General features: G+C 40.0%; 1 protein-coding gene across 17 annotated transcripts; it reads left to right on the top strand.

Moving 5' to 3' along the window:
* The first annotated feature begins 799 nt into the window (after positions 1 to 799).
* Positions 800 to 18,541, top strand: LOC131235330 (histone H3-lysine(4) N-trimethyltransferase ATX1-like). 17 transcript variants are annotated; one of them, XR_009166099.1, is made up of 11 exons: positions 800 to 1,145; positions 7,889 to 8,123; positions 12,121 to 12,212; positions 12,325 to 12,367; positions 12,583 to 12,639; positions 12,758 to 12,815; positions 16,297 to 16,496; positions 17,049 to 17,102; positions 17,265 to 17,322; positions 17,851 to 17,955; positions 18,044 to 18,185. XR_009166099.1 is itself a non-coding variant. In XM_058232475.1 (10 exons), exons 2-10 carry the CDS (start codon positions 7,971 to 7,973, stop codon positions 18,176 to 18,178), a joined length of 933 nt encoding a protein of 310 aa, XP_058088458.1. In that variant the 5' UTR covers positions 800 to 1,145; positions 7,894 to 7,970; the 3' UTR covers positions 18,179 to 18,541. The 17 variants fall into 17 exon arrangements, 11 of the variants coding, with proteins under 11 accessions (XP_058088458.1, XP_058088504.1, XP_058088478.1 ...); XR_009166095.1 differs by having other exon boundaries at positions 17,049 to 17,138; XR_009166101.1 differs by lacking the exon at positions 17,049 to 17,102.
* The last annotated feature ends 2,103 nt before the right edge of the window (positions 18,542 to 20,644 follow it).

Below are 20,644 nucleotides of genomic sequence, written 5' to 3'. Positions count from 1 at the left end.
AGGGGACAATCCCTGTCATGGATAATAATTATGTTTTTTAGAATCCCATCCCACCCAATCCCTTCTAATCCCACTGCCCAAACCGGCCCTTAGTTTTTTGTGTTCCAATCCACGAGGGTTGGTGAGCAAGATCAACGGTCTTAATCACCGATGCCATACGCGTCACTGATACAAACTAATAAATACACGAGGATACCAAACGTTTACTCTTCTCGAGATCCCACAGTTCCAATCGAATTCGGGCGCGGATTAGATACTGACAGGGTCAGTATCCAAATTGCTACTGAAGTGACGTCACTAAGCGTTGTAGACCCCACCATGATGCATGTGTTGTATCTATACCGTCCATCCATTTGGAGAGATGGTTTTATAGAATGATAAAAATAATGAGATAGATCTAAAGTTCAGGTGGACCCCACCATAGAAAAAAGTGGGACAGTGACATCCACCGTTCAAAACTTCTTAGGGGCCACAGAAGTTTCCGATGAAGCTTATATTTTTGTTTTCACTTCATATATGTCTATGTTAACTTATGAATAGGTTGGATCTAAAAACTACATCATGGTGGGCTCTGTAAATGTTTCAACGGTGGGTGTGACTGATCCCACGGTTTTCTGTGGTGGGTCGACTTAAATTAATATTTATCTCATTCTTTTTCTCATGCCATAAAACCATCTCTACAAATGTTTGGACGGTATGGATACAACACACACATCATGGTGGGGTCCACAGAGCTTGGTGACGTCACTTCAGTAGCGTTTTGGCTACTGACCTTGTCAGTATCTAATCCGCGCCCATCGAATTCGGTTTGCCTCTGACCCGACACTGGATGGAGCGAGTCGCCGCTCAGTGGCGCCCACATGCTGAGTGCTCCGATGATCGGAGCCGTCCATGATTTGGACCATCACTGTCTGAAAAGTCGATTTTAAGCACGTGGACCCTAGTGGATGTCGACACCCGCTGGTCTTGGATTGCAAGGGAGGCAAAAGCAACTCATTCCAATGAGAAAGTGAGAGGTGGGAGAGAAGTCGCGCGCATATGAATCCACATATAAACGATGGGCGGGAAGCAAAAGCAACGCCTCCACCTTTGATTGAGAGGCCTGGTCCGATCTTCCCCAGCTCCTTTTTCCCATCTGCATCTCGGTACTCTCTCTCTCTCTCTCTCTCTCTCTCTCTCTCTCTCTCTCTCTCTCTCCTGTTATTTTCTCGAGTAGAAATGTCGAAATTGCAGTGGTATGTATCGGTCTCTTTTCTTCTCCTCTTCTCCCTCTTTTTTTTTTTTTTGTAATTTTTCTTAAATTTTTTTACATGCATTTGAATTCATTTTGGAGTTGTGTATTTAAGAATGATAAATGAGATGGATTTTGTGTATTGATTGATATTGAAAGAGAGAACCATTTAAAGAGTTTGAAAGATTTTGAGGCTACTGTTAGAGAGCAAACCAAGTAGTTTAATAGAATTGGGGATTTTTAGATGGATGCGCTAGTTTTGGCTTTTGATGCAGGAGAATATTCTTGACCCTAGGGTTATGTTGGGTTTGAGTAGAGGAGAAGCATTTTCCACAAGCTAATGAAAAGGCCTCCTAACCACTTGATATCTAACATGTCTCACATGCGTGAGATCCAGGCTATTTATCTTGCGGGTGCATTTTTTTGCATGCTCGGGCCAAAATTGGACTATTTCACTCTTCATGTGTGCCAAACTTGAGGAAAATGGATCATTATGAGAATAAAGGTCAATGGTCCATATTTGATGCGTGTGTGGCATAAGTGATGAATGGACGAGCCTAATTTTTGGTCCAGGTAGCTGATGCAACCAAACGGCCGTGCAAGCTGCTCCATCAAAGATCTGAAGAATCCAACCATTCAGGTTGTCTTGATTCAAGATCTGGACTAGATCTATATTCTATAGTCACCGTTGTTGCCATCATCACCATCATCTAAGCCTTGTCCCAATTAATTGGGGGAATAGATCTAAAGTCTAATGATAAATCTAATGAGATCGACGGTCAATTTGCACCGTGGGGTCATGGGATCAATCAAATATATATATATATATATATATATATATATGGTACTATGGGGTCGACCTCATAGGAACTTTCCATGCGGTCGAGCTGTGTGGGCCCTGCCATGATGTGTGTCAAACATCTACCCCATCAGTTAGATGCACCATTCCATGGTAGCCCATAGGCTTAAAAATCAAGTCAATCCATGACTTGGGTGGGCCACACTACAGACAACAGTTGAGAGGGGTTACCCTCCCATTAAAACATTCATAATCATTTATTGGGCCCACTGAAGTGTGGTTCACAAATTCAGCCCATCTATTGTGTGTCCCACTTGGATGAGGGGTCAGACCAAGTTTCAGGCACATCCAAAACTCAAGTGGGCACCACCAAGTGCTTTTATGTATTTTAGGCATGTCTTCACATGGTTTCAGATGGTATGGCCCACCTGAGTTCTTTATATGGCTGATTTTTGGGATATCCTATAACCTCAAGGGGACCCATCAAATGTACGGCATTGATGTTCGGCACACATCACAGTGGGGCCCACACAACTCGACCTCATGGGAAGTTCCCATGAGGTCGACCTCATAGTATCATTTCCCACACACACACATATATAGTCATAAGGTTAGATTGAGTGTTTAACAAGTCTCCTTTTGTATTTTCATCACTCCTTTGGTGGGCTACTTTTGGAGCACCAAACGATGTAAAAATGACATGAAATTGGTCCAGTTTGATTGCCTATTGAGTTAGCTCTCAAAGGATCTCGATATCATGCAATTTTGATGCCGTTTGAGTGAATTTTGTCCAATTTACACAAGGCCCATATGGTGGTGACAGGATTTTGAGGGCATTTTGGTCATTTCCTATTATATTAGGATTTTCTTTAGTTGTCATATTCTATATAAAAGAGCCTGTTATTTAAAACAGTTGATTATGATATTATGGGGTTCCTTTGGTTAGATTTGGTGAAAGAGAAAAGGGGTTGTGATTTCTACTCTAGCATTTCACTAGTGGATTGCTGGGTTCTTTCCTGCAATCTTGTTTTTCTTTCTTCGATCAATTTCCATCTCGTTTCAGACTGCGTTAAGAATGCTCACAGTGAACCACGATTGATTAATGGCTTGGATCTCGCACACATGTGGAATGTTGGCATGTGTATTGTGAACTCCTCGTCCATCTCTCACAAGCATGTACACTTCTCTCACAAGCATGTACACCTAGCATTTGTCAAATGTAAAAGGCATATGAGAGGGCTTTTCTCTTTGGAACCTGTGGAGGGGTTCTCTGTTGTTCTTGCAGGGTGGAGAGGCTATGGAGAGTGTTTTATATAGAAGAAATTCTTCCCATGTTTGCAAGGTGGAGAAAAGAGGTGGGATTGCATGATGGAGAGAAAAGCTGAAAGTCTTGTTGCAAGATGCAGAGAAGAGATGGGATTGCAAGATGGAGAGGAATGTCAAAGTTCTTTTTGTAAGGCGTAGAGAATAAATGTGATTGTAGGATGGAAAAAGGAGTTGAGGTTCTTGTTGCAAGGCTGAGAGGATACATGAGGGTTTTTCTCCTCCTTGCTTCACATGACGCATGAGGGTGTTTATGGCGCACCTAATGGATTGTGGATGTGGGCTACCCTATTGTACACCCTGCCTAGCTTCTTTTGATCCTATAATTCTTTTTCCTTCTTTTCCTTTTTTGGTCTCTCTCATCCCTCTTATGCTGAAAATCTTTTAAGAAATATAAGGTTTTTTTTTTTTGGTGGTGTTGGGCCTTTGTAATGGTCCATGCATGAGAAGGGGATGAAGTGTTCGTGATAATCACCTCGCATATGTGGGACATGTGGACTAGTTATTCTTTTCAAGTGTGGGGTGGCATATGTACAAGTTGGGTATTTGTGTATAGTGAAAGGTCAGCTCGTGTTTGTATAAGCTTGTGGTATTTATTCTAATCCATTTTTTTTTAGTGGAGATGAAGAGTGATTCGAGAACTGGATTCGTAAATCCATATGATTTTTTTAGGTGTCAAAATATCCTCTATTAAACTAAATGGAACAAACTATATTTAGTGGTCTGAATCCATCCAAGTGTTTTTAATTACCAAGGAAAAATTAAAATATTTGATGAGCGAGAAGCTTGATGAGTTAGTACATTTGATTAATGGGTCGGGGAGAATACTCAAATAATGACATGGTTGTGGAATAATATGAAACCATCTATTAGCGCGAATGTAATATTTTTGGATATTACAAAGTAGTTGTAAGATGCATTACGAGAGATGTATTTATTCAACAAAAATATTTCTAGTACATATCAATTATTTGAAGAAATACTTGAGCTTTAACAAGGAGATAAATTATTGGGTGAATATTGTTTAAAACTTGAAGGAATATGTGAGGAGCTGAATGTGTATCAAACCCTTACTACTGATTTAAAGAAGTAACGTCAACAACCAGAGAAGTTTTGTGCAACCACTTTTTTATCTGGTTTGAAATATGAATATAAACTGGTTTATATACAGATATGTTATCTTTGAACGATGTATCATGCATATGCTTGCCTCTAATATAAATTGGTTTATATACAAATGTGCTATCTTTGAATGAGGTATATGCTTGCCTCTAATGTGTATATCTTGACTCTACAAGCGGAGCCAATGATAGATGTGCTTTAAGATCTTTTAGTAGTTGAGGCTGAAGTGGTGATTGTGGTGATAGATGTAATCAAGGTAGTCATGGTGAAGTGGGAGGAGGTTATGGTAGATGTTGTGGACTTGGAAGTGCATCCATTGTGGGCTTACAAATCATTCTGTAAAAAATTATTGAATCTCCATAGAAAGCCAACATAAGCTAATCAATTGTTCCAAAAAAATAAAAATAAAAAAATAAAAAAAAGCCAACGTGGGCTAATCAGACATCTCACATTGGAGAGAGCAGTGGACCTTATCCGGTTAGTTTTGCTGTACAAATTAACAACCACATGTCTTGCGAAACAGTTATGCTTACTTAAGAAGAGTATTCCAAATTATTGAAAAGTCTATAGAGTTTGTTTGTTTGTGCTACTTGCACAGCTACTTTCACTCCTACGATTACATCTGTGACCTCGGGGTTGGCTTGTTTAGGATCGAAGTTCCTTGCTCCATAGGTCATATACTCCGGAGCATCTGACCATATGGCAAATGCGTCCAGCGCGTTGCCTTTATCAATAGTGTTAACAGGTGTGCAAACTGCGCAAAACAATTTATGGGTTGAAGCAGTCACCATGTGCATGGTTTGAAAATTTTAGTAAAATTGTGTTGAACTAGGGCTTTGTTCGAAGTCATGCTGATCATTCCGTCTTTTTATGAAAATACACCCCATGTCTTATTGTGTTAGTGGTTTATGTTGATGATATTATTGTTAGTTGTTACAAGAGGTGGCAATAGGGGGATTAAGGAGCTTAAGAAACAACTTCAAAGGCATTTTCTCACAAAAGATCTTGGTCAACTTCGTTACTTTCTTAGTATCTGAAATTGCTAGATCCAATAAAGGAATTTATGTCTCAATAGAAATACGTTTTGGATTTGCTCACAGAAACAAGTCTTCTTGTTACTAAGCCAATTGATATACCAATTGATCCGAATTACAAACTTGTTGGTAATCAAGGATATATAGTTGAAGATCCAAGGAGGTATAAAAGATTGATTTGGAAACTTATGTATTTAACTATCACTCGGTCAAACTTATCTTATGTTGTGAGTGTGGTGATCCAGTTTATGAGCCCTTGGATGGTACCTCACATGGATTTAGTTATTTAGGTTCTGCGTTATTGATGCAAGACAACTAACCACTTGCTTTAAAAGCTCGAACTGATAGAGAGTGGCGAATCAATCCCCCCACTTCACATGGGTTCTGCTTCACACGAGCCACCCACCCCGAGTGTGTCCCTGCATCCTACAGGCTACCTCACTTGAGCTAGGTGTGAAAATGCCCTTGCATTAATCACCTCCGGTGAGAAGTCTCGGACACAAGACCTCCCGCTCTAATACCAATTTGATGCAGGAGAATTAGCCACTTGCTCTAAAAGCTCGAACTGATAAAGAGTGGCGAATCAATCCCTTTATCTCATAGCCTAGGCCCCACATCACATGGGTTAGGACCTCAATTGAACCCCCTTGTGGGCCTTACTTCACACGTGTTTCGCTTCACATGGGCCACTCACCTTGAGTGTGTCCCCGCATCCCACAGGCTACCCCACTCGAGCCCGGTGTGAAAATGCTCTTGCGTTAATCACTCTCGGTGAGGAGTCTCGAACACGAGACCTCCTGCTCTGATACCACTTTGATGCAGGACAATTAGCCACATGCTTTAAAAACTCAAGTTGATAGAGAGTGGCGAATCAATCCCTTTATCTCATAGCCCAAGCCCCACATCGCATGGGTTAGGACGTTGACCGAACCCCCTCGTGGGCCCCACTTTACATGAGTTCCGCTTCACATGGGCTACCTATCTCGAGTGTGTCCTCACATCCCACATGCTACCTCAATTAAGCTCAGTGTGAAAATGCCCCTGCATTAGATATCTTAAAGGAGCACGAGGACAAGGAATTCTGTACATACAAACAATCATCTTTAGATCATATGGTATTTTGATGCAAACCAGGTAGGTTTTTTAATAGATAGGCGGTCTACTATTAGGTATTGCATGCTTGTGAGAGGAAATTTAGTCGTGTGGAATAGTAGGAACCAGAGTGTTGTAGCCTAATCAATTACTGAATTAGAATGTAGAACAATGGCTTATACGACTTGTGAGTTAATGTGGATCAAGAAATTATTGCAGAAAATGGGGTTTGCAGTTAATCTACATATGTGGTTGTTTTGTGATAATCAAACAACATTCCACATTGCAAGCAATTTGGTCTATCATGAAAGAGCTAAACATATTGAAGTCAACCGTCACTTTATACATGAGAAGGTTTCTGGTGATTAAATCTCTACAGCATATGTCCGAATCAACTTTCTGATGTATTCAGAAGGCCCATCATCACAATCAGCCTACACATATAATCCAAGCTTGGCATCAACAAGAAAAGTGGGAATTTTCCTTTGTTTGCATTTTTTGCCTTCTACTTCTACGTTATGCAACACTAGTGAAAGATACAGAATTGGAGTAGATTAAACTGAGGGTACGTACCGGATTAAGCTCCAAATTCTTCCAAAATTGCCACATGCTAAATTAATACAACAGATGGACTGTTTATATGTGAAATCAGCCTACTAGTATGCGCAAGTAAAAAAATTTGAAATTGATTGAAGAGGAGCTATGGATATAAATCCAAATATGTTCTTGTCTTAATCAACTAAAGAGTAATGCAGCACATTCTGAAGAGGGATAGAAGCAACACATGTTCAAAATTAGGGCCTTTAATGCTAAAGTAACTTTATTCGAGTCAAATAATCATCAAGTATTTGTGAAAGAGTCTTTATAGGAAACCCTAATATAATTTGGCCATCCATTATTTGTAATCCTAACCATCTATTTCAATAGAATATTAAAAATAGCTAAAATATCCTTGATTCCCATCACAAATATATATGCTTTCAATGTTCATTTTGGATATCTTTTGGTAGTTACATGTCACACCTGATGATTGTCTTATAGTGCCTACTACCTCGATGTTTGTGCTTTGAGCTGTTCTTTTGTTAACTAGTGCTAAATTACGTCTCTGTTGATTGGTTTGATAGTTCTGAGAATAATGTACACTTTAGGTTGATTTTTCTTCCTCTTCTTTAAACTATATGACAATTGGTGATTATTTCTTTCTGAACTTATTTAACATTTTCATTCTTCTACCAGATTTAAGTGAAAATCTATTTATTGGTTCAATAATGTATTTTCACTTTTCAGTTCAGGGAGGGTGATGTTTGCAGCACTTACTGTTGGGTGTAGGAAGTTGTCACATCAGCTGTTTTGAAGTGCAAATTCAAATATGGAAGTAAAACACCTCAAAAATGTTGGAAATCATGTTGGCAAGGATAGTGAGGCAGCCACGAAAGGTGGGGATGACAAATTGAGGAAGGAGTTCACATTGGGGGATATTGTATGGATTAAGATCTATGACTCTTCATGGTGGCCTGCACAGGTATGCAAAAGTTCTTTCCAGGTTGATAACTTTGTGATTCTTCTATCGCTTGTCATGATCTGATGATATCATTAAATGGGGAAGGATAAAAAAATAGTGGTAGGAACATCTACTGCAAAGGTGCAGTCCTTACAAGGTTTCCTTCACTTCTGTAGCCATTTAGCAATTGAACCATATGAAAATGCTAAAAAAAATTGTGGAATTTTTTTTCTTCTCATGGACATTTTCATCATTTTCAATGCTTAAGGATAGTTGGAAAAGCGTGTGTGGACATGGAAAAACATAGTGACCATCCAATTATTATTTCTCTTTGCACTATTGATATTTGGATTCTTTTTTGGGGGGTTGTTTGATTATGCTGCAGAAAACCCCGGTTCATTTGACAACAATCACCTCGTATGTTGTGTTAGAGAATTCTGATTGTGGATAAAGCCAATGATTACTTTGTAGGATGGTTTTCTGTTTATGTGAAAACGATTTCTTTCCCACACGGATTCCTCATATCCAAACACACCCTGAAAGACAAATGAATAAAGGAGAAATACGTAATGATTTATACCTTTGATGCGCGCGCGCACGCACACATATTTATGTATGAGAAATCCTCACACACAACTAGTTGGACCATTCAAATTAGTCCAACTAGCTTGCATTAAATAGCAAAAATCCCTCTCTTTAGCCTAATTCCCCCTCATAAGAGACTGTGACATCAAGCCTTACATAGCTATGATGGGAATACATGTCATAGATCCAAACCATTCATCAAATAGAGTCCATTAATTAACTTTTATATGTAAAAAAGTAGTAAATGGTCATCATCACTAGAGCCACACATGCTAGTTGAATCTGGACAGTTGGAATGGATTTCTAACATCCCACTTTTCTTGTAGAAGAGTATCCTACTATTGATCATAGAAAAATAATATTTTATACTTTGTACATACTTACAAAGTACCTTACCTAATTAACGAACCAATTTCTTACACATGGTGCATCGCACGAATACATCATATGTGTACAACTTCTACAATTATCCCATTTTTTAAAAAACAGGCCTCAACTCCTCTCTCTCTCTCTCTCTCTCTCTCTCTCTCTCTCTTCATTATGCCCTCTCTCCTCATTTATGCTCTCCTTCTCCCTGTATGCTGGGAAACCAGGGGATTGCCTACAAAAGCAAGGTGGGGCTTGCTGTGATGTTTGCGATAAATCTAGGCTGTCCGTCAGTTTTTCTAGATCAGGTTACGACATAGGCCCAAAATTTAGTCAGATCCAAAACTCTGAGTGGACCGCAAGACAGAAAAAGGTGAGCATAAAATGTCCACCGTTGAAACATTTTTGGGGTCATGAAAGCTCTTGATCAGGCTAATATTTTTGCATTTTTAGTTCATCCTAGTTGGAATGACCTTATGAACAGTATGGATGGCAAATAAACATCATCGTGGACCCCCGGGAGGTTTCAATGGAAGGCATTCCCCCACCCGCTTTTTTCAGTCGTGCAACCCACATGAGTTTTGGATCTACCTCTTTTTTTGGCCCATTTCCCAGCATGATCTAGCAAAATGTGGGCCCCACCTAGCTTTTGGTCTGGAAGTTCCAACTGAAGGCTTTGGCAGGCATTCCCTCTCTTTAGCTACATATAATTCTCCCTCATAAGAGACTGTGACATCAAGCCTTACATAGCTATGATGGGAATACACATCGTAGATCCAAACCGTTCATCAAATAGAGTCCATTAATTAACTTTTATATATAAAAAAGTGGTAAATGGTCATCATCACTAGAGCCACACAAGCCAATTGAATCTGGACAGTTGGAATGGATTCCTAACATCCCACTTTTCTTGTAGAAGAGTATCCTACTATCGATCATAGAAAAATAATATTTTATACTCTGCGCATACTTACAAAGTACCCTACTAATTAACGAACCAAATTTCTTACACATGGTGCATCGCACGAATACATCATATGTGTACTACTTCTACAATTATCCCATTTTTTAAAAAACAGGCCTCAACTCTCTCTCTCTCTCTCTCTCTCTCTCTCTCTCTCTCTTCATTATGCCGTCTCTCCTCATTTATGCTCTCCTTCTCCCTGTATGTTGGGAAACCAGGGGATTGCCTATGAAAGCAAGGTGGGGCTTGCCGTGATGTTTGTGATAAATCTAGGATGTCCATCAGTTTTTCTAGATCAGGTTATGACATAGGCCCAAAATTTAGTTAGATTCAAAACTCTGAGTGAGCCGCACGACAGAAAAAGGTGAGCATAAAATGTCCACCGTTGAAACATTCTTGGGGCCATGGAAGCTCTTGATTAGGCTAATATTTTTGCATTTTTAGTTCATCGTAGTTGGAATGACCTTATGAACAGTATGGATGGCATATAAACATCATCGTGGACCCCCAGGAGGTATCAATGGAAGGCATTCCCCTATCCACTTTTTTCAGTCGTGCAACCCACATGAGTTTTGGTTCTACCCCTTTTTTTGGCCCATTTCCTAACATGATCTAGCAAAATGTGGGCCCCACCTAGCTTCTGGTCTGGAAGTTCCAACTGAAGGCTTTGGCAGGCATTCCTCGTCCATTGGAAACTGGAGTTTTAGCCCAGTGGGGCTCGGATTCGGCGGTGACTCCTCTAGTACCGGCATAGGTACTGTTCGGTAATCGGCAGGCCTCATCATGGTGCAAGTATTTGATCCAAGTCGTCCATTCATTTTTATACCTCATGGTAGGGCATGTGCCCAAAAGTGAGATAGATACAAATCCCAGGTGGACCAAACCACAAGAAATAGGGGTGATTGAATGCTCATCATTGAGAACTTCATATGCCCCACTATAATGCTTATTTGCCATCCAACCTGCTGATTAGGTCACACAAGTTTGAATGAAAGGAAAACACAAATATCAGCTTCATCTGGAACTTTTGTGGCCCCTAGGAAGTTTCCAATGGTGGGCGTTCAATCACCACTACTTTTTTACAGTTTGGTCCCTCTGAGATTTGGATGTGCCTCATTATTTTATCTTATGCTACAAAATGAGATGGATGGTGTGGATGAAACACATGAATCATGGTGGGGCCCATAGAGGACCGATCAGCACCAACTGATACTGGGAAACACAGTGCTGTAAAAAACACTTTATGAGAAGGTCTCAAGAACAGGAGGATGGACTAGAATCTAAGGTCCAACTAGTCGACAACGCCCAACTGTTCATGTGTATATGACATCCAACCCGTCTAATAGATTGGCCGTCATGAGCATCACCTTTTGAAAACTGTAATAGTCACTCATTGAGTGGGTCAGACATGTTTTGCTATTTGAAATGTTTGAATGATATTTTAAATGGTGTGAACTATTTGATGTGGAGATATTACTGAGCATTTAAATAATGATCCAAATAGTGGGAGCCAACCTGTTGAAAGGGTTGGATTTCACATGCACTTCATACTTTGTAAGTTGTCATGTGATGGAGTGTAGCTTTTCATCCAACTAGTTGAATTTAAAAGCTCCTTTTGGGGAATGTAATCTCAAACGGAACACCATCAGCAAAAGGAACAAGTGGGAGATTGAAGCCAAGCATTGATTTTTTGACAGGCCCACCGTGATTGATATATAGTTCCAATCTGACCATTAGATGTGTAATCTCATCCTAGGCCTTGGGTAAAAAAAAATTAGATTGCTTGGTGATTCAAGTAGGCTATTGTAATTGAACAGTTGAAAGTCTACTTCAACCATCAGATGTCATGACAAAACTTATGCTTGGGGCCCAACAATCAGGCTCATTTGTGATGCAAGTGGGCCACACCTCTCTCTCTCTCTCTCTCTCTCTCTCTCTCTCTATATATATATATATATATATATATATATATATATATATATATATTCCTACTGCCAAACAGACCATTAATTGGCTTGAATACCAGTACTTTTTTGTGTTTATAGCTTTGACCACTGATATTGTAGAAAATATTCGTTGGATGCATTTCCCCCCTTTTGTTAGGTTGTAGACGAGAACACCATAGGTGGGGGTGAAAAGATCGAGAAGAAAATGGAGGGTGGAGTTCTCACTCGACTCTATGGAAGCTATGAGTAGTCAGTTGTCTTGTCTTGACTCGACTGTTTTATGTTTGCATTCATTGCTTCGTATGTATGTAATGCTTATTGGATTTTGTTCTTTTTTTGTTTTTTGTTTTTTTTTTGGCAGCTTGTATGTGGACCCCATGAAATACCACTCTGAGTTTGAGAATGTGGGTGCAAATAATAGCACATTGTTTTTAAGCAGTTAGTTATCCTTTTTTCCCCCCTTTTCTCTTTTTTCAAATCATCTCTAGTTTCTTTATTTGTTTTATTGCTGGGTTTTTTTTTTTTTTTTTTTTAAAGCTAATCGTTCTATATCTTTTTATTTTTTTATTTTTTATTTTTTATTTTAATTATTGGCCATTCTATATGTTTAAATTGTCAGGTTCTTAAGCAAAATAACTGTAGTGTCAAAGAGATTCTAAATAAAGCTTTGGAGCAGGTAATATTTTGTTGCCTGTCAGCGACAAGTTTCATGAGGCCCTCTTTTGTCTCTCAGGAAACAATCTTGTGAGGAAAAAGCTGATAGTTTATTCAATGATGTCGGGTAATGCCTATAGGATCTTTCTCAAATCAAATCTGGTGCTAAATCAAAGAGGAAAGCTTCTACACGTAAAGGTTAGCCAATCATTTCACCTACCAGAGTTCAGATGTTTTGTTTTGGCTTAACCAAATTTACTCTTTGCCTCTCCGCTGCTCCCTTCTTTCTACACACTGCATTTTTGGTTCATGTGAACATGTTTTTGTGGTTTATTGTTGGTATTCCGCTTATTTAGCAGTGGCAAGAGCTATTTTCTTTCGCAATAGACTTTATCAGTGCTTCTTGGAAATGATTCATCTACTATGATATATCACCGAAAGAATTCTAACCAGTGCTGTCATATGCGATCACATAAGTGATTATGTGACGCATACCATGGCTCAAATATCTTAAGCCGTGGAATCATGGCATACTTTAGTATGCTATGGCATAATGGCCAACAGTCAAATTTCTTGTAGATTGTAATAAGTTGTAAGTTATAACTTGTATTATATGCATCAACTCATCAAGATTCAAGTTATCAATATAATTTCTATATTTGTAGTCTTCAATAATTAATTCTTTCTCAGTGTAACTTGTTGATTATTTAAATTTGTTTTGTTATATATAATATAATATAACTCAACATATAGATGGTAATAGTCAAACTACAATGAAATAGGCAAATAAATCTAATCCAATCATTTACAATAATTATACATAGTTTTTCTTAACTTTTTAGATTTTTTTTTTTCTATTTTTTACATTTTTTTTAAATAAAAAAAAAAACCCATCAACCTGAGCAATCGCTTATGCAACTATGCGATGGCATGAGCGATTAGCCCAGGCTGATGGCTTATGCGATTTGACAACATCGATTCTAACCACACACAAGCATTTGATTGTTAAACTTCGTTATGCCTTGCTTCCGAGTGATGATTACTGTGAGTCGGTAGTCTCGGTACAATGTAAAGCTACCCATTTTCAATCAGGATACTGGCAACTATTCTTCTGTAATGCATCACTTTTTTCTTGAACCATTCAACCTACTGTATAAAATGTTTTGCAGACCTTTATGCATGGCTTGCTACATGGATGTGTGTCCTTATGTAAATGACCATGATTGAACATTTATTTGTAGGTTATTGGATGAGATCTAGCCTCTCTAGGACAGGCAAATATGTGTGTAGATCAAGAGCACTATAAAATATCAGATCCAAAAGCAAACAGGAGAGCTAAAGATGTATACCTACTTACCTTCAAAGAGAAACACAAAGAAGAAGATCCATAGCCACTAGTAGGGGTGCATATGGGATGGGTTGTGTCATGTCGAGGGGGTCCCAGACCCAGCCCATTTAATAATCGGGTCAGAATTTTGGTCCCAGACCCAACCCATTAAAACTTGAGCTGCTCCAAGTCATAAAAAACCAAACCATTTATTTAATTGATCAGGTCTGGGCCGGGTATAAAAATTACAAGTGGGTTGCACACAAATAATGTTCCAATGTGATTACCTCCCTAATCTTTCACTTTCCCTAGGTAGTATTAGTTAATCAACCAAATGCTTAGATTTTCCTATACTTATCTTAATTAACTACTTTTCCTAGGTTTGGGTTGTGTTTGGGCCTGGGTTGGGTCCATTTTATTATTAGCCCAAATTGGATTGATTTAGAAAACAAGTCCAGGTTTGGTTTATTTCGAGAGGTCCTGTGATGCAGGACAATTAACCACTTACTCTAAAAGCTCGAACTGTTAGAGCACACCGAATTAATCCCTTTACCTCATAACCTAGGCCCCACATCTCATGGGTTAGGACCTCGGCCGAACCTCCCTCGTGGGCTCCAAATCACATGGGTACCACCTCACACGGGCTGCCCATCCCAAGTGTGTCCCCGTATCCCACAGGCTACCCCACTCGAGCCCGGTATGAAATGTGCATTAATCGCCCCTGGTGAGGAGTCTCTAACACGAGACCTCCCCCGTGGGCCCTGCCCACCCCAAGTGTGCCCCTGCATCCTACAGGCGACCCCACTCAAGCCCGGTGTGAAAATGCTCCTGCATTATCCTGGACCTGGATCCATTTAGTAATTCAAGTTGAATTCTTGCACCTAGACCCATTAATTGCTAGCTCGGGTCTAATGGCTACAATCCACTTGTGTGTGTGCGCATGTGTGTAGTGCAAGGTGTTCTATAACAATAACGTGTGTAGTGCAAGGTGTTCCATAATGGTAACGGCGGTTGTAATGTCCACCACCGTTACTGTTATGATATGGGCCGTAAAGGCCGTTACAACTCTTTTTAAATTTTTTATTTATTTATTTTATTTTTATAAAGAATTGTTACAGGACCGTTACGGGCCGTTATGGCCATTTCGGCCTGTAACTCATAACGGTTATGACCGTTACCGTTACATAACCGATTTTGAATACCTTGGTGTAGTGGAAGTGTATGCTCTCTTGTTAAGACCAAAGAGCATTCCTTCATTGCGATCCTTGTTTGACGTGCCAACTGAACCATTTGTGCATACTCATGTACTGATGTGAGAACCCTACAAATGGCCAAGTCCTAGTCCATCGCTGGTATAGCTGTCATATGGTACCATGGTGACTTTCCTGATGTGCTTCCCAAGCTCCAAGCCCATCACTAGTCACGAACACTTTCCTGATGAAGTTTAATGGAAGGATGGTCTAGCTTGATTATTGGACCGTCCAAGTGTCCAAATCAATAATTAAACTGTAGATATATGTTACAAATGGTTGTATATGATCATTCGTCTTGAAGATAGCTATTCTAGATGCGTTGACATCTTTCTGAGGAAATATTGGTTAGAAAATGACCCTTTACTTGTACAGGTTATCAAGAAAACCCTCTACGCATCTGTTTTACACATGGGGTACAGGAATCACATGTGAGCAAATTTGTTATGGTTCCTGATAATACAACAAAGTCTTTTCCCTGCTTTTCTAGAACAGTTAGTGAACTTTGCCATGTTGAGTGTGGAAGTTTTTACATGGGAAAAAACCACTAAAAAGGGAATGAGTTTCCAACACAAAGAGCCTCATAGCTTAACCCTCTACTGGCACATTGACATGCCATTTGCCTCTTTCTATTTGCGCAAACAAAATGTTTAGCCTAGAGCTTGTATGTCAAATATCTTTGAAAACAAGTTTTAGTCTCCAAGCTCTTGCAATTTGTTGTAGTCATCAATGAGGCTACGTTCCTAAAGCCCCCTTTGACTATGGCAGGGAGAATTACTATGAGAAAAACCTCGGAAATTCCCCAAGGATCCTGGCATCAGCTCTTAGCCTTCCATGCAACGCATTGTGCTTTTAGACAGTCTGGCTGCTTTATGGAATATGTGCTTGGATACAAAATTGATGTGTTTTGTCCTTTCTAAACTACTCACATTGTAGCCTTGTGTAACTCCCATTTTGTCATTCTTGAAATTTCTTGACCTTTTATAGCACTTGCTTTTGAGACTTCAAGATCAGGTGCTTTTGCATTGAAGTCATGGATAATATTTTTATAAACTACTAGAGCTTCGTGATTGATGAAAATTGGATCTTTATGCACAAAAAGCTATAGTTGAAGCTTCTAGAGATAAAATGCCTAAGCAAGATAGGATTGAGACAACTCAGGCAATGGGTTCTTTAGGAAAACTGCAGGATGGAGTAAAGAGTAATCTCTTGGAGGCAAAGGCTAGAGATGAATCATGCAAGGACAAAATATCAGTGCAAGATGGAGTTAAGAAAAAGAAGAAAGCAGATGGCCAAGACTCTGTGAGTGTCGTTCCTATTTTATTATTTGTGTTCCTAATAAGCTTGTCACTCGCAGTAATATAGCTCATTGAGGTTGGGCTAGACTACTATACATGTTTTCTACCTCTTGAAAGGTGTTGTTTTGTCTGCTGCACATGTGGTGTACATATATGTCAATCCAGACCAGGTAAAACATGGCTCCATTGGTGGTGGTGCATATCCTAAAATTCACTTATCTGATGATCAGAACCAACCAATTGCTGGCCATCAAATGGGTTGTTAAAAGAAGAAGAACAAGAAGAAGAAAAAGAAAAATGAAAAGACAATTTCAGCAGTTCAAATTCAGTGTCATTACCAGATGAATAACATTGTTTGATCAGTGTAATTTTCAGGGTCTTCTCCATCTACAGTGCAGCCCACAATTTAGATAGTCTATATCAACCCTGTTGGCCGTGTTTGAGGTGGATGAGTTACCACCCTTTAAGAAATGGTGGAAAATGTACCAGTTTCTTAGCTCATTGAGGTTACTAGACTTGTTATTGCTAGGGAACTCATGCATGAAAATGCCAACAGGATATGCATGCTGGTAGAAAGAGAAAGCAAAGAGATCCCTCTGCAGAAAATGGTGTTAGTGTTGCCTCGAAAGCAGGTCGCCCAGGCTCTGTGAGTGTGGTTTCTGTTACATTATCCCATTAAAAAAATCAAATGCCATCATGGTTGGGGTTACATAATTTAATTGAGATAGTTTAGACATTTTATCAGCTAGTGGGCTCATTCGTCAAATGGCAGGATGTGCTTTTGTCGGTGAGAGTGAAGAAAAGAAATCTCTCCAAGGAAAGCACTCCAGGTGAAGCCTTGAAGAAGCCAAAGGAACGTAGTGTTGGGAAAAACCACAAGACAAATGGCCTGGATCCTATATGTTCCCACTCAAATATTCCATGTCCCTCAATAAGCTAATGTTCTGGACTGTTGTAGCATATGACAAATGCATGCTTGCGAGCGCCCATCCGCAAACACCAAACACAAGCACCCTGCCAATGTGGCACACAAGTGTGAAATCTGGGCTGTCCACAAATCAGGTCGCAGATCCCATGGGAAGGTTTCTGTTGCCCAAAAATCAGGTTGGGATGCTCATCAACCGGGGCACATGTATGTTGAAAATATGTGGCCCACTTGAAGGGTGGTGGACAAGCCTGTATGTTGGGTTGAACACCTTCGCTGCTGGACTTGATGAATGGCCCAACTCTCTCACACAAACACCATGTTGGCACGGGTGTTGCGCTATTGTTTGTCTGCTGGTAGTGTTCCTTTTAGACTTATTCAAATCTAACTTAAGACTTGCTATTAGCTTAGAAATTCCTTTGTAATATGGCAGGATGGGGTACAGAGGTCCACCACGGAAGCTGCTGTGGTTGACGTCTTGAAAACCCCAAAACAAGGGGATAGGAAAGACAAAAAAACAATCAGCAGCCCAATCTCTGTGAGTTTTTGCGTTCTTTTCACAATGCGTGCATTTCATTCATTTCGCTTTGTACTAGTACATTGAGATAATTCCAACCTGCTAACAGGCAACCAACTCATTAAAGTGCTCACAAGATATGAGCGCAAGGCGAATGCGAGTGATGCAGAGCCTTGGCTTGATTGCCCCATGCGGGTCCCCATTTCAAAGAGTTGGGCTCTGCAAGGTTGCATTGAGTCCATGATTCCCACCACAAACTTTTTTGTCGGTTTTGCATGTTCTTGGGTTCCATCGATTTTGTTCTAGGGTTGCTGAGTTCAGCGACTAACCCATTTGATGCCGATCGAAACAAAGCAAAGGGGGTAGTTTAGTGCGTCTCTCCCATGCTAGTGATGTTGTTGTTGAAGAGAGCAGCCGACTTCGGAATGCAATGGCTGCATGGACCATGACATTTCACAGACTGGTTTCTAGCAAGACGGGTGTTGTTGTTTGGATAGCAAGCTGAATCCTATATATTTCATTAGATAAGGATATATGTAATGACTACTTCGTGGAATCTTTGGTTTTAAATACATGTGGGAATGGCAGAAAATGACACTTCAAGCAAGGATGCATAGTTTGTTTGGACCACAAGATGTGGTGCATCTGAGACCCACATGTGATCTAGACTGATATATCCTAACGCTTCGATTGGCTGTTGCTTGTTCATTGATTACGATGGTGTGGCCCACCTGATAGAACATCCTGATTTTTTTTCTCAGGTGATCTTCATGGTGGGGCGTACCATTTTCACAGTAGTGGTGTCCTACACAAGTGGCATGTTGAGTACCACATGAGTTATGGTACCTTGCCGGTAGGTGATCAGTCTAATAGAAAAAACTTGTCTAAACTAAATTCAAAACTTCCTGTTCATCGGATGGTCCTGATTTTGTGACATGGCATCTCTACGGCTTGGATGGGCTGATTAGCGACTCTTTTCTGATACACGAGAGTTTCCTAGAATACATCCTAGACGTTGCTATTATGATAGGTATGACTTTAGCCTTTAGATCTGCGGTCATGTTTCAATTATCCAAACCGCGTATATGATGGTCCTCACCCTAGGTAGTGAGTAACAAAAAAATAAAATAAAATATGAGTTAGAATCTTCCAACCCATTGATAATTTGACTTCCATTGAATATGGACCGTCGCTTTAACCTTCGAATAATCCAACGGTTGAAGCGCTTTTTAAAGTGCACCCTAGCGACTGCATTCACAAGACAACTTACCAATTCGAATTGCCTGACTATATTACGTATAGAGGGCGTTACCTGTGAGCGGATTAGGTGCGGCCCCGACAGTCGGGCCCACCTTGATGTAGGTGTAGTATATCCACACCGTCCATACGTTTTTCTAGATTATTTTACGGCATGAGACCAAAAATGAAGCAGATCCAAATCTCAGGTGGACCACACTACAGGAAATAATGGCACAACATTATTTTTATTTGCCATCCAACCTGTTGTTAATGTCACGCAGACTTGGATAAGGGGGGAAAAAACAAATACCAGCTTTATCCAAAACTTTCGTGGCCCACAAGTACCGTTTCTTAGTGTGATCCACCTGAGATTTGAATCTACTTCAGTTTTAGTCTCATGCCCTAATATGATCTTGAAAAACGGATGGACTGTGTAGATATGCTACACATACATCAAGGTGAGACTCCACCTCACCCAAGAAGGTGCGGCCCTCACCGTAGGGCCTACCTTGATGTAGATTTAGTATATCCACACTGTCCATCTGATTTTTCAGATCATTTTAAGTTATCATCCCAAAAATGAAGCGGATCCAATAATCAGTTGGACCAGACCATAGGAAACAGTGTTGATTGAATGGCCTGTGGCCATGATGTATGTGTTTTATCTCGGCCGTCCATCCGTTTTTCCAACTCGTTTTAGGGAATTAGATCGATATTGAAGCATATGCAAAGCTCAAGTGGACCGCACTATAGAAAACAGGATAATGCCGTCCCTTCCTAGGGCCCAGAGTGATGTTTATTTGTCATCCAACCTGTTCATAAGGTCACATAGACCTGGATGAAGGGAAAACATGATCCAAAACTTCTGTGGTTCCCATGAATTTTCAATGGTAGGCATTCCATTCCAACTTCTTTTTTTGTGGTGTGGTCCACTTGATCTTTCGATATGAATCAATTTTGGGCTAATTTCATAAAATGAGCTGAAAAAAAGGATGGACAGCGTGGATAAAACACATACATTACGATGGGCCCCAGAGAGTCTTCAAGAGAGTCTTCACACCATGGTGAAGGGTGGGGAGCGCCTAACTACAAAACACAATCCGCGCCCAGTTCAACCAAAGTACGAAGGAGACTCGACAAATGGAATTTTGCTTTATGGGACTGAAAATTATTAAGTCATGACCCTTTATGTCTTCACTGAGAGAGTACCAAATAGATACACATGCATGTGACATTAAATACGTGGCACATACATACCTTAATCCAAACCGTCCAAATAGTGGGCTCCATCGTATCTGTGAGATAACAACAACAAATATGATCGTAACTGCTCGGTCGGTCTCACAAATGAATGGTAGAAATGAAAATCGCCACCAGCAAGAATTCAAGAAACAAGCGTCTACTAAGGTACAAATTTCCAGCAAACGTTATTTTGAGGCTGACCCTGGTATTAATTGGGCCACACGATTTA

The sequence above is a fragment of the Magnolia sinica genome, chromosome 2, assembly GCF_029962835.1.
Source record: "Magnolia sinica isolate HGM2019 chromosome 2, MsV1, whole genome shotgun sequence".
In the NCBI taxonomy this organism is placed as follows: domain Eukaryota; kingdom Viridiplantae; phylum Streptophyta; class Magnoliopsida; order Magnoliales; family Magnoliaceae; genus Magnolia; species Magnolia sinica.
Note: the sequence above shows the minus strand (reverse complement) of the source record. Positions and strands in the feature narration are given on the sequence as shown.